The sequence below is a fragment of the Etheostoma spectabile genome, chromosome 4 (genome assembly GCF_008692095.1).
Source record: "Etheostoma spectabile isolate EspeVRDwgs_2016 chromosome 4, UIUC_Espe_1.0, whole genome shotgun sequence".
Taxonomy (NCBI): Eukaryota; Metazoa; Chordata; class Actinopteri; order Perciformes; family Percidae; genus Etheostoma; species Etheostoma spectabile.
Genome location: NC_045736.1, coordinates 30,863,896 through 30,876,686, shown reverse-complemented (window position 1 = coordinate 30,876,686; position 12,791 = coordinate 30,863,896). Strand labels below are relative to the sequence as shown.

The window sequence follows — 12,791 nt, the reverse complement described above, 5'->3', positions numbered from 1 at the left end:
AAGATGCGTTTTTATGAGGGGCCTAACCAAAGCGGTTTGAAGGCCTGGAACAGACCCTGAGCTAAGACAAGTGTTTATAAAAACAAGCAAACTTAACCCAATGGAGCTCAAACCCCCTTTAAAAACTTTGCTGGAATAATATAAGGGACAGTAGTGGGTTTCTGCCGCTAACCACCTTAGTAAAAGAAAGCAAAGAAATGGTCTCAAACCGCTCGAGTACAGCAGTCGGTGCCGGAGAAGCACAGACATCATCAAAAGACAAAATCATATTACAGATATTCTGCCTGACAGATGCCACTTTGTCAGTAAAAAAAGACACAAACTCCTCACAGGTTGCAGTGGAGGCATCGGACAGGACAGTAGGGCATGGATTAATGACGGAATCAATAGTATTAAATAGCAGTCTTGGATTATGAGAGCTGTTAGCTATAATGGAGGACAAATATTTGGACTTGGCTTCCTTTAGAGCTCTCTGGTAAGCAGCCAAACTGTCCCTTAACCAGCCCAGGGATACATGCAGTTTATCCTTTTTCCACCGCCGTTCAGCCTGTCTGCATTGTTGTCTGAGCAGACGGGTATGGTCATTCAGCCAGGGATCTGACTTAGTTTTGGAAGTTTTTTGCCGAAAAGGGGCAACAGAGTCCAGAATCGCAGAACATGTTGAATGGAAAGTGGAGAGTAGGCTGTCTGGACAAAGGGGAGAAACCAGCCCACAGTCATCAGGCGGCTGAGAGTTTCTGAAGGCAGCAGCAAACTCCCCGGCCGTTGATGGAGTAAAAATTCGGCGTCTGCAAGCTGGAGAGACTGGCTTATTGGGAGGTAGGGGGGCAGCAAAGTCAAAATAAGTGACGTTAAAAATTAAGTTGAATGTGAAATTAGAGCAAAGAGCAAGAGTCGGTAGCATAATTAAATTATATTAACCTGAGACCTAATATTGAAAAGTAATTACTTGTAATAAAATAATATAAATACCAATATTAAAGATAAACAGAAAGTGTGTGATGTAGTTGGGAGAAAACGGAACAGAAACTACAACACTATCAAGTAGTGCAGGCGTTGTAGATCTGACAGCGCCAGGAATAGGACCTGCGGTACCTCTCCTCTTACACCGTGGGTGTATCAGTCTGCTGCTGAGGAGCTGCTCAGGGACCCCACAGTGTCATTAGGGGGTGCGAGTGTTGTCCATGATGGATGTCAGCTGGCTAACATCCTCCTCTCCCCTACTTTCTCTATGGGGTCCGAGGACAGTCCAGGACAGAGCTCGCTCCTGATCAGTCTATGAGTCTGCTCCTGTCCGGTCCGAGCTGCCCCCCCTCCAGCAGACCACAGCATAGAGGATGCAGAGGCCACCACAGAGTCATAGAAGGTCCTGAGGAGAGTCCGCACACTCAAAGGACCTGAGTCTCCTCAGCAGATGAGGCGACTGGCCCTTCTTGTAGAGTGCTTGGGTTTATCAGTCCAGTTCATTTATTGTTTAGGTGACACCCAGGAATTTGTAGCTCTCCACTACATCAATGTCCGACCCTGGAGGCTCACCGTGAGAAAGGGGATGTTTTCCTCCTGAAGTCGACTATCATCTCCTTTGTCTTGCTGGTGTTAAGCTGAAGCTGGTTGAGCTCACCCAGCTGACAAAGTCCTTGATAACCGACCTGTATTCCAGATCGTTCCCCTCAGAGACACAACCACACGGCTGTGTCATCAGAGAACTTCTGGATGTGGCAGTGGGTGGTGTTGTGTGTGAAGTCCGAGGTGTAGAGGGTGAAAGTAGGGGGAGAGCCACCGTTCCCTGAGGGGCACCTGTGCTGCAGTGCACCACGTCAGCACACAGTGATGGAGCCTCACTACTGTGGTGTTGGTGAGGTAGCGTAGTCCATGCAGCCAGATGTTGGTCCAATCCGGCACTCTCCATCTTCACTCTGAGGAGCGAAGGCTGGATGGTGTTAAAACACTGAGAAGTCGAAGAACATGACTCTCACAGTGCTCCCGCTGTCCTCCAGGTGGAGCAGCGATCTGTTCAGCAGTAGATCACTGCGTCGTCCACTCCATCCTAACACGGCTTGGTAAGCAAACTGCAGGGGGTCCAGCTGTGTGCCCACCAGGGGTCGCAGGTGACGCATGATGATCCTCTCCATGGTCTTCATCAGGTGAGAAGTCAAGGCAACAGGCCTAAAGTGGTTTGGCTCTTTGGGGCGCGGCGACTTCAGTACCGGAACCACACAGGAGGTCTTCCACAGGGCTGGGACCTTCTCCAGGCTCGGCTCGTTGAAACAAGTGCCTGAACACACCACAGAGCTGGTCCGCACAGTCCCTGAGGAGACTGGGCGATGCCGTCCGGGCCCGGGGCCTCCTTGCCTTGATCTTTAAGTTGACTCTCACCTATCATCTGTCATGGAAAGGGGGTGGAGGATACTGGGTGTGAGGATGTGGAGGGTGAGAGTTTCAGGGGGAGGAGCGGGTCGGTGGTCTGTTGTTGAGGGTCGTTGAGGTGCAGGCTGAGGAGGGAGGGGGGGAGTAGGCCAGGGGAGTGTGAAAGGTGTGAAAGAGGGGGCTGGGGGGGGTGAAGGAGGCGAGGAGGCCTAGTTAAATCTGTTAAAAAACAGATTCAGCTCATCTGCCCAGTCCTTGTCTCCTCCGCCTTGGTTTCTCCCCACACCTTTGCCGTGGCCGGAGATGTTCTGCAGCCCTCTCCAGGCGTCCCTGGTTGTTCTGTTCCAGACTCCTTTCTAATTTTCTCCCCTAGATGACCTTCCCCCTCCTGATCCTGAGCCTAAGTTCCTTCTGGACTCTGCGCAGCTCCTCTCTGTCCCCTGATTAGTATTATTATTAAACTGTTGCTTTGTGTAGTAGCCACAGTTATTTATTTTAACAGAAAAGTTATTTTCAGGATCAATATTCTGATCAAAATCAGGCACTTTGGTCAGTGTCAGAAAACATAGTAAAATAAGTCACATTGTCAGACATAACAAAAAGCTAAAGCTTTAACCATGAAAAAGAAAAATAATGAATGTGACAATCCAACTCATAGTAATTTGACCTAGGTACTTGCATGTCGAGCTGCTCAATGAACCTGATACCCCAGACTTTAGCCTGCTTTAGTGAGCCATACGTTTAAAAAAACACCTTGCAGTTGGAAGTCCAAGTAGCATAAATGATCCCTTGGCTCTTTAAGAACCTTGCCTTTCTTGCAATATCTGCATTTGTTTTAGTCAGATGCTCATTGATGTAATTATTTGTGCCCTTCAATTTGCAGCCCTGCCTGAGCAGGTCAACTTATATATACATATATATATATATATATATATTTGATTTAACCTTTATTTAACCAGGAAGTCCATTGAGATTGAAATCTCTTTTCCGAGGGAGACCTGGCCAAGACGGCACACCAGTGACAATTTAAATAGAAATACAGCAGAGTCAAAATCACACATAGAGGAAAGGAACAGGTCACACGTGGCAGTTGCATTTTGGAATTACATGGCATTTTAACATGGCGTTAAAATCATTTAATGGGACTAGATCATTTAGATGGAGCAAGTTATTCCAAGACCATAAAGCAAAGTAAGAGAAGTTTTTTTCCCAGCTCAGTAAAAACCCTCGGAACCTGGTAAGAGCGCCACCTGGTGGAACGGAGATGAAAACGGCAGGGATTCTGCTTGAGGAGATAACATACAGTAAATATGCCAGCAGTTTACCCAACATGGCCTTGGACAGAAAATATACAAATGAAGTTGTCTACGTAGACTGAGTGCTGGCCAGCCTACCAGTTCATACAGCCTACGGGAATAAGAGTTAGTTAAAAAGCGCAGAGCACTATGGTACACAGATTCTAAAAGGTGGAGAGTACTAGAGGCAGAAGGCATGTAGACAACATCACCATAGTCCTTTTGGACTGCACTTAAAAAGGCAGCCTGCACAAGTGGTTTTCTGGCTGACATGTTAAAACAAGTTTTATTTCTCAAGTAAAACCTCAGCCTTAGTTTCAGCTTTACAAGCTTTTCAACATGAAAGAAAGTTTGTTGTCCAGCCAAAAACCTAAATACTTATATGATGAAACATTTTCAATGAAGTCCCCACTTAGCGTGTTAATAGTTATATTACCTGGGGATTGGGAACGAGCCCTTGAAAACATCATACATGTGGTTTTCTTAGTATTTAGCACCAACTTGAGGCCATGTACTGTAGTGAGACTTGAAGCTTGAGGCTAACTGAATTTGATGCTTTCGGTTTGGGAAATGACAACAGGATTATCTTTTTGGTTCCTTGTTGGAATGATGCATCAATATTATGACTGTCTATGGAGATTGCTTGGTCATATTGGAAATTGAACATAAAAAACTAGACCCTCTGTTACTTGATTAAGACAATTTCAAATGAAAGGGTATAAACCCTGGCCCACTGCCAAACCCCAGCAGAGTTTACATAACCCCGGTTTTCTGAAATGATTTGTAGACTGCCATGGAGAGGCGAAGGTCACGCTTGGAGGTATGTAGCTCGGTCAGACTCTCAGGCAGCGTTCAGGCGGAAGATGATTTAGCAATTGCATGGCCCATATTCATACACTGAATATGACACTCAGCATGTTTGTGATTCAGTAACAGAAATCAATGACAGCTCAGTGAGCGGTTCATCCATCCAATCAGGTATACTATAGGTTTATTTTTAAATCTGAGTAATCTATTCTGTCATCCATTGAACAACAAATACTTACAGTACAGTACTTGAAACTATGCCTGTCAAGATAATTCATTCATGACCCCAATAAGTGTGTGTGTGTGTGGGGGGGGACCAAGCATGCCACTTTGGATTCATTTGAAATCAGTGCAATACTCTGCAAGTGCAGACGGTGTTGTCTTTCATTTGCCTGTGCAAAACCCAAATACTCAAAAGAAAAATGATAAGGAATAGATGAAATGTTGTGTTATCTGCTTTAAAACGTAAGAGGTCAACATATCCAATGTGATCAACAGCAACATGTTGAAATTACGATTGACTTGTAAATTATGGGCTTGGTGCGACATAAGTGACATCAGTTTATGACTATAGCCTGGGACAGTCACATACAAAACTCCATTTTCTATCAATTAAGTAAGTTCTTCAAAGGCGATGAGTGGGGGAGAAGACAAAAGCCAAAAATCCAAAAGCCTTCAAATCACGCATGCGTTCACTTTGGTTTCCCCTAGAGCCTTATCACAAAAAGGTTTATCTAAATTAGGGGTGGAGTCATGGCTTCCCAAATGATAAGCTGAGTTTATGCAACAGTACTCTTCCAGGGAAGTTGGGATTTAGAAAACCTAAATTATCTTCCCATTTGTCATGTTCCCAAGGCAAAGAGAGGAGGACAGGGGTTCTCATGAACTTTGTAAGTATGCAGGCTCACACTCCACACTTCTCAAGATGTATTTCTGGTTTTCTAACAATAAAAATAGGGAGCAAATGCATGTTGCCACAAGAAACAAAATAGACCAGATTACAGTAATATCTATTTGTAACCCATTGTATCTCTATTAGATGTTGTGACCATATACAGTGTGTTGTTGCTGTTGAGGTGATTCTGCACCACTGACAGCACAACAGTTTTTCAAATACATAACTGAAATTTCACCAACATTTCATTAAATTAATGAATGTATGCAGAGAGTATATCTATATGCTACCAACATGTTTTAGTTATATTCTTTAGTGAAGTGTGCCCTCAAGTGGGTATTGAGAGGAATGAGCACACAGATGTGTCAGAAGTATGACAACCAAAATGTATAAAGACATCAAAAGTACTCATTTTGAAAATAATTACCCTTCTTATAGTGGTATATTATTATATGTGTTACACTATTTCATTATTATTATAATGTTATTTAAATGTTAATTTAGCTGCTAAAGTGAATGAATATAACATGATATGAATTATGTTGCATTATTAATTCATCATATTTTAAAGAAAGATCGTGTGTTTTGTGTTAGAACATCTTAATGTGCTGTTAAATAAATGTGTAGATAGTACAATATATTTCCTCTGAAATGTAAGCAAATATACAGTTTTACCTCAAAACGTTAAGTATCCTACTTGAGTAACTGTACTCATCAAGTTCTTTTAGGGCTGAAACTATTGATTACTTTCCTCTGAATTAGATCTGTTTTAAAAATTTACTGCATACTCCTTTATTCTAGAATATGTCAGAAATCTTCACACGTGAGAAGCTGGAACCAACTAATGTTTTGCATTAGCATTGCTGGAGCTGATTTTACAGTTTGTGTGAACGTTATAGCATCAATAAAGTACTGGAACATAATGACACATGTAACACTGCTATACTGCAAGAATTAACAAAGTTAAAATGTACTTTTGCCTTTACTTGTAAAACTATGTTTAGTCAGTTCATTTCCATATAGATATATAGGTAGATTGATACGTATTCACTGGTGACGGTGGCAGAGAGGAGGACACTGGACAAACTGCTGGACATTATTGACAATGCCAGCCCCCCCCCCCCACACTGTCATCAGCACCCAGAGGAGCCTGCTCAATGGAAGGCTTCTCCTCCCAAGTGTAGGACCAGCAGACTCAAGGACTCCTTTGTCCCTCATGCTATCAGACTGTACAACTCCTCACTCGGGGGGGGGGCAGAGAGGACAATTCACACATACACATACACACCTGGACTCACATAAATACCTGGACACTTCAACACTTGACACTTCATGATAATTTATGGTAAATGTCTTTTTATGTCTTTTATAAAGCCAAATGTTCTTCTTATTATTAATATTATTTTACTGTTATTACTGTTATATGTATACTGTCTTCCTCTTTTTCTCTCATACTGTATTCTTCTTGCTTAAAACGGATGCTGGAAATTTCAATTTCCTTGCGGGAGTCATCCCAAAAGGAGAAATAAAGACAAGTCATTGTAGAAAATGCTGTTGTAACAAGGGAATTTCCCCGCTGTGGTATGAATAAAGTATTTTCTAATCTAATCTAACAACAGATCAACAAGAACAGTCTTCACTTCAAATTATAAAAAGTGGGCTCGTCCGGGATTTGAACCCGGGACCTCTCGCACCCTAAGCGAGAATCATACCCCTAGACCAACGAGCCAGACAGCAGACGGAGCGGACACCACCGTCTATCATCACAGAAAAGAAACATGTATTCGTGTCAACAACACTTTTCTTCTCCAATCATTCCGTTTAAAGTTACTACAGTACGCTCAAGGTAGATCAGGACTAAGCAAGAGTGATCACTATCACTGTGAATTGCAAACGTAATGGAAACAACAAATGTCCAACGGTTTAAAAACACTGAAGGAAGGATACCGTTATGCCTGAGCAAAATTACTGGTCGCTGCTACTACGCAGTTAGGCTAATATAAAACTTGAATTAGTTGAAGTACTTACAACTTAACCTACAATTTGCCTCAGTGACAGAACAGACAATCACATACAATCAGAGCATAAAAGTCAAGGAATAAAAACAGAATAATACAACAATAAACACTTAGCCTGAATACATAACCCCCAGCCTGAAAAGGACTACATAACCCCCACCCCCTAAAACAGTAGGCCTTCATTACATAGGCTACATGCGTCTACTTCCTGAGATTGAACCACATCACGGCTGTTGTCAATGTTTTACGATGTGTGAATTGTTTGGCTTTATCTTAACCCTTGTATTGTCTTTCACCGACCTGCAAATTCTTTTTTTCTCAGTCAAAATTACATAATGCAAAACCTTTTATCAACGTTTTGGTCGTCTTTTTCGACCCTTGAATGTCTTTCCCCCGATGTTTTTGTCACTTTTTCAACGTTTGTCGACTTTTCTGAGCCTTTTGAATTTTGTTTTGTTTTTTTTTCCCCCAAATTTTTAAAGCTTTTTATTTTATTTTTATTTTTTTACTTTTGTCCCTTTTTTTTTTACTTTTATGTCACTTTGTTCGGCATTTTTTTTCATTTTTTTTCTTTTTACATTTGTTGACATTTTTTGTCACTTTTGTTGACATTTTTCTTTTTGTCACACACAAGTTCTTTTATCGTTTTTTTTTTCTCTCGAAATGCCATACAATTGACAAAAAACACCCAAATTCAATGAAAGTAGTGAACTGATTATCTATGTAACTTGTGAGGAACATTGCAGGGAACCATCCACGTAACTTTTTAGGACAATTTGTTTAAAAGAACCCCAAATTTTGGATGTAGAAACATTTGGAAAAGGGGTCAAATTTGACCCGAAGACAACAGAAGGGGCAAAACAGGGACAAAAAAGTGAAACTGGGTCGACACATTTAACACAAATATCTTCAACTTTATCATTAAGTTGTGTTTTGGGGAAAAGCAAATCGCTCAAGTATACAGACAAAGGCCAATTTAGCGGAAATGTGTAGCCTATTTCTTTGTTGGAAGAGTCCTTTATTATGGAAAGCTGACACATTCTTGATGCGTGACCTAACAACCGCCAGAGGCCGCCATTTAATACGTTGCCAAGAAGAGGCTGAGGAAGGAAACAGAGAGGAAAGAATAATAGAGAAAGTCTTTGTCATTATACACAAGTGTAGTATATGTACAACGACATTAAAACAACCCCTTTACAGTGTCAACACAGAATATAAAATATAAAACAAAGTACAGCTAGAGCAGAAAAAAAGAGAGGGGGTCCTGGTGCACAGTCCTGAGAGCATTTATCAATATATATATATACACATAAATCCAAACCATAAAGATTTTAATAGATAGGCCTATAGAGCTTCAGTCCCTGCTTCTTTCACCTTTGTCGGTGTTACTCTCTCTGTGTCTGTTTAGAAATTTTCAGCTTTTCCAAAAAGCTGAAAAAAGATTGTCTTGTGCTTAATCCATTTGCTTCTTTTCTGTCCGTTTTTGTTCAATGATTGTTTTAACTATAGTGTTATGGCGGGGAAGAATGAGGACCCAATGGCAGACACAAGAGAGGCAGGCGGGAGCAGGTTCTCAAGGATTTATTAAGGAAAAGTCCATCAGGAGCAGGGTATGTCGTCAAACAGTCCAAGGAGAACACAAGGAGCAAACAAATGAAGAAGGAAAATCTAAATATCAAAAACAGAACCCCAAAAACTGAAACAATCCAAAAAGGGAGCAGGGGAAAAAAAAGGAAGACAAAAAACAAAGGCAGGAATGAACGATGAAAACTACAGCAGGGACCACGGACACAAGACAGACAAAACGCTCTGACAAGAGACATTAAACACACAAGGTAACGCGGTAACAAGGTAGTGAGGTAACGAGAGGCAGGTGACAAGCGGGCAGGGAATCAGGTGGAAAACCTCAGGTAATCCCAAGAGCGGGAAGACACAGGAAGTAAAACTAAAGACAGGACGAGACAAAACTCAACTTCAAAATAAAACAGGAAACAGAACAAACAGACACTCAGGGGGACACGAGACACGGCCAAACACACAAGACCGGGGAGAACACAAGATACAGACACAAGACAGCACAACAAAACCAAAAAAGGAGGAAGAGAACCCAAAGAAAAAAAACCAAACCACAACATGCAGGCCTCTCTGTTCATTTCTTGTCCACATTTCTGCAAACAAGAACTGGGTTGAAAGAAAAACAGTAGCCTATGACATTTTCCTGAATTTCCTGGATGTTGTGTTTGGAATTCTTTGTGGGAGGCAATACACCAGTAAAAATAGGGTTTATTTCTAATTATTTTAATGTGCATAGGGAGGGGAAACACATCAGTCACCAAGGATTAAGCACAGCGTTGGTTGAGGTAAGTCCATAAACTGATCAACTAAACTCACGTTGCTTAGGGTTTATGGATCAGTGTTATAAAGAGACAATACGTCAGGCGTATCGATGAATGATTGCCGCGCCATAAATTAGCAGCTCTAGTTGGCTGTCCTGTGGATGCCCGTACACGTGTGGTAGAATGTTTCCCATACGTCAAATAGCATACTGATCATCACTGGCAACACAAACAACACCACAGAGCAGAGCTGGTTTAACCCTTGTGTTGTCCTTGGGTCAACTTGACCCGTTTCAAAGTGTTTTATATCAGAAATATTAGATTTCTTTCAACCAAATGGCACAAATATAACCTGGATTATTCCATACAATGTTCTTAGGCAAAAGAAATGATTACTTTCATTGAATTCTTTGGGTGTTTTATTTAATCTTTTAGAATTTGAATTTCTTTTTTTCATGGTTTCAAAACAGTATCCGGACTAAACTTTGACATCTACCCATCTGTGATCCACTCAACATCCTCTGATCTGTTAACTATTAATCAAAATACTTCATAATTTCTGCCTTTTTAACTAAAAACACACGTATAATTTGATACAAATGAGGTTTGTTGACCATGAATTCCAAGAAAAAGTGTGAAACCTGTTATTAAACCAGCTCAGGTTTTAAGAAAAGCGCCAAAAGCTTGAAAAAGTGACAAATGAAACCACATCAGGAGAGCGTACACAGATGTTTTATCACTTTTGCAGCCTGGTGTGTGTGTGTGTGTGTTTGCGTTTAATTGAGTGATTTATCTTCTGAATAGATAATCTTTGATTATGTAATCAGTGACAGTTTCCATGGTCACTCACTTGCTATTTGCTTTCATTAGTCTTAACTAAAAGATAATTATGTTTCCCCATTCAGTAGCTTTGTAATAGCATACTCTCTTTGTGTGTGTGTGTGTGTGTGTGTGTGTGTGTGTGTGTGTGTGTGTGTGTCTTTCGGTCTGTGTGCATTGACCGTGTGAGCATCACTGTATTTTTAAAACCACAATTAAAAACTGCTTTCAGGGATGCAAACAATACATATTTTATTATCAAGAAGCTGCATCAGACTTAATAAATTAACAGTTCAATATGAAAGTCAAAAATGTATGTAATGTACGTATTAACAGCATCTTAAAACCTTTTTTTTTAAATGAATGAAACAGTATAACAATAACTCAGTTTTGTGCACATAACAAAATTGATGACTGAGCCTTGAGGCCTGTTGGTTGCTAGGTGGCAGGACCATGTATTCATGTGTACTTTATGGAATATACATATACATGTGGAAGAACGATGAAGGAAGACGCTCTCTGTCAGTGTGTTTGTGTCTCGTCAGGGTGTTTGTGTCTCAGCCCAAACACCCAAAGCAGGAGGGGTTGGCACATATTTCACACGGATCTGCAGACGTGGCGATAAACACTGGAAAGAAAAACAGAAAACATAAATATTCATCTGTCCTAAAATGTTTTTGTACGAACCAATAGCCAGCTTTTCAGCTTTTAATGAAATCCTGCTAATAGTGATAATGGCATTCAGATCCATAACTGTCAATACAGCAACACGGGTGCCGTCTGCGTCTAATGAGCCTTAATGGCCCCCAAAGACTCTTTGAAAAGCTTTTAATAGGCCTCTTGTCTGGTGTTATCTTTCCAGAGCCCCTTTATGGTGAAGCCATTGCAGGATGTGCCTAATACAACGTGTAAACGGTGAATCTGAGGAATCCATTGTCTTTAATAAGAAGTCTGAGAGCGAGCACATGTCTGAGAAATACACCCGCTGATTTAAGTGTCTAAGTGTCTGTGGTAGATTGGTTCCAGAGCGGGTTAGGTATTTGCTTACTTGCTTTCTTGGGGAAAGTTAGATCAGACCCTCATGTCTGTGTGGATTGTTGTACAAATAACACAAATGGGATAGAAGTCATTGATAATTGAGCCGTAGGGCTGTTGGTATAGACTAACAGTTTCCCCCTATATCCAGTCTAAGTGCTTAACTAACCAGCTGCTACACTTGATGAAGTTGGCATTGTATTTTTATTATTATTGAGAAAAAATCTCATGAAAAATACACTGTCTATGGAGTTGTAAATACTCAGTATCACACCAAAAAATCCAAAGTTAAAGCCCAAATAAAGGCACTATTAACTCCAGTTTAAGTAACATTTCCTAAAGTGCCCGTCTGTTTTTGAGAAATTGTATAGCCCTTTACAGAAAGAGATTTTTTTGACCTGATTGTAAAGATGTAATTCTTCCTTAGGAACCTACGGAAGAGGATTAGGGCCACTGGGGAAAAATTTATGTGAGTTCTGACTTTTTTCTCAGAATTCTTACTTTTTTTAATTCTGAGATTAAAGTCAGAATTCTGACTTTAATGTAAAAAAACAGTTGTTGCAAAAGCAAACTGATGTTGTTGGGGTTAGTTTTTTAAGCCCAACAGAAATATACTTAAGAGTAATTTAATTCCAGAATTAGTTGGTGCCAATCTAAACCTGGTGTCCTACAGTTCCATATTTCTGTAATTCGCTCCGTCTTACCTAGTTTGGAGAACACGATGGCTGCTCCCTTCCCTTGGCACACTGGCCGAAAGACCTGCGGTAGGACGGGGTTGGTGCAAACGGCGATAATGCTCGTCTCAGCGAGGCGAGGGCTGACGCCGTCGTCCACGTCCATCAGCTCCATCAGCTGCTTCACTGCCTCCAAGGGGAAGCGCCTGTCTCCAACCTGGAAGGGGGGAGGCAAGAAGAACTGTGAGGGACGAGAGAGAACAATGCTGCCCTGGAAGGAAGTAGTACTATTTCTAAGATGCACAAGTACAAAAGCAAAGATGGAGTGAACAGAAAGTAACCGCATGGTTGATAAAATGACAAATTCAACAGTGTTTCCACAAGTTGTACTCACTTTAACCTGCACACCTAGAGCTTGTCTGCACACACACAGCACCAAGACAAAAACGACACAGGGCACTCTCATTTTCAGCTGATGCGGTGGATGCTTCTCGGTTTAGAGGCCAGCTTCTTCTGAGGTCCCTGCGTCTCCGCTCTGCCTCTTA

The 12,791-nt window shown here is 41.3% G+C and overlaps 1 protein-coding gene and 1 non-coding gene across 2 annotated transcripts in view; both read right to left on the bottom strand.

The window, feature by feature from the left end:
* Nucleotides 1-7,021: 7,021 nt before the first annotated feature.
* Nucleotides 7,022-7,093, bottom strand: trnap-agg (transfer RNA proline (anticodon AGG)). The gene has a single exon. It is a non-coding gene; the product is annotated as a tRNA-Pro (tRNA).
* Nucleotides 7,094-10,870: 3,777 nt separating this feature from the next.
* The window catches only part of LOC116688225 (guanylin), a 1,956-nt gene continuing 35 nt past the window's right edge, over nucleotides 10,871-12,791 (bottom strand). The window contains exons 1-3 of the mRNA XM_032514082.1: nucleotides 12,641-12,791; nucleotides 12,277-12,463; nucleotides 10,871-11,165 (exon numbers count right to left, since the gene is read on the bottom strand). The exon at nucleotides 12,641-12,791 is cut by the window's right edge and continues 35 nt beyond it. Coding sequence (XP_032369973.1) covers nucleotides 11,095-11,165; nucleotides 12,277-12,463; nucleotides 12,641-12,712 — 330 coding nt within the window. The 5' untranslated portion in view covers nucleotides 12,713-12,791 and the 3' untranslated portion in view covers nucleotides 10,871-11,094. The remainder of the gene's footprint in view (nucleotides 11,166-12,276; nucleotides 12,464-12,640) is intronic.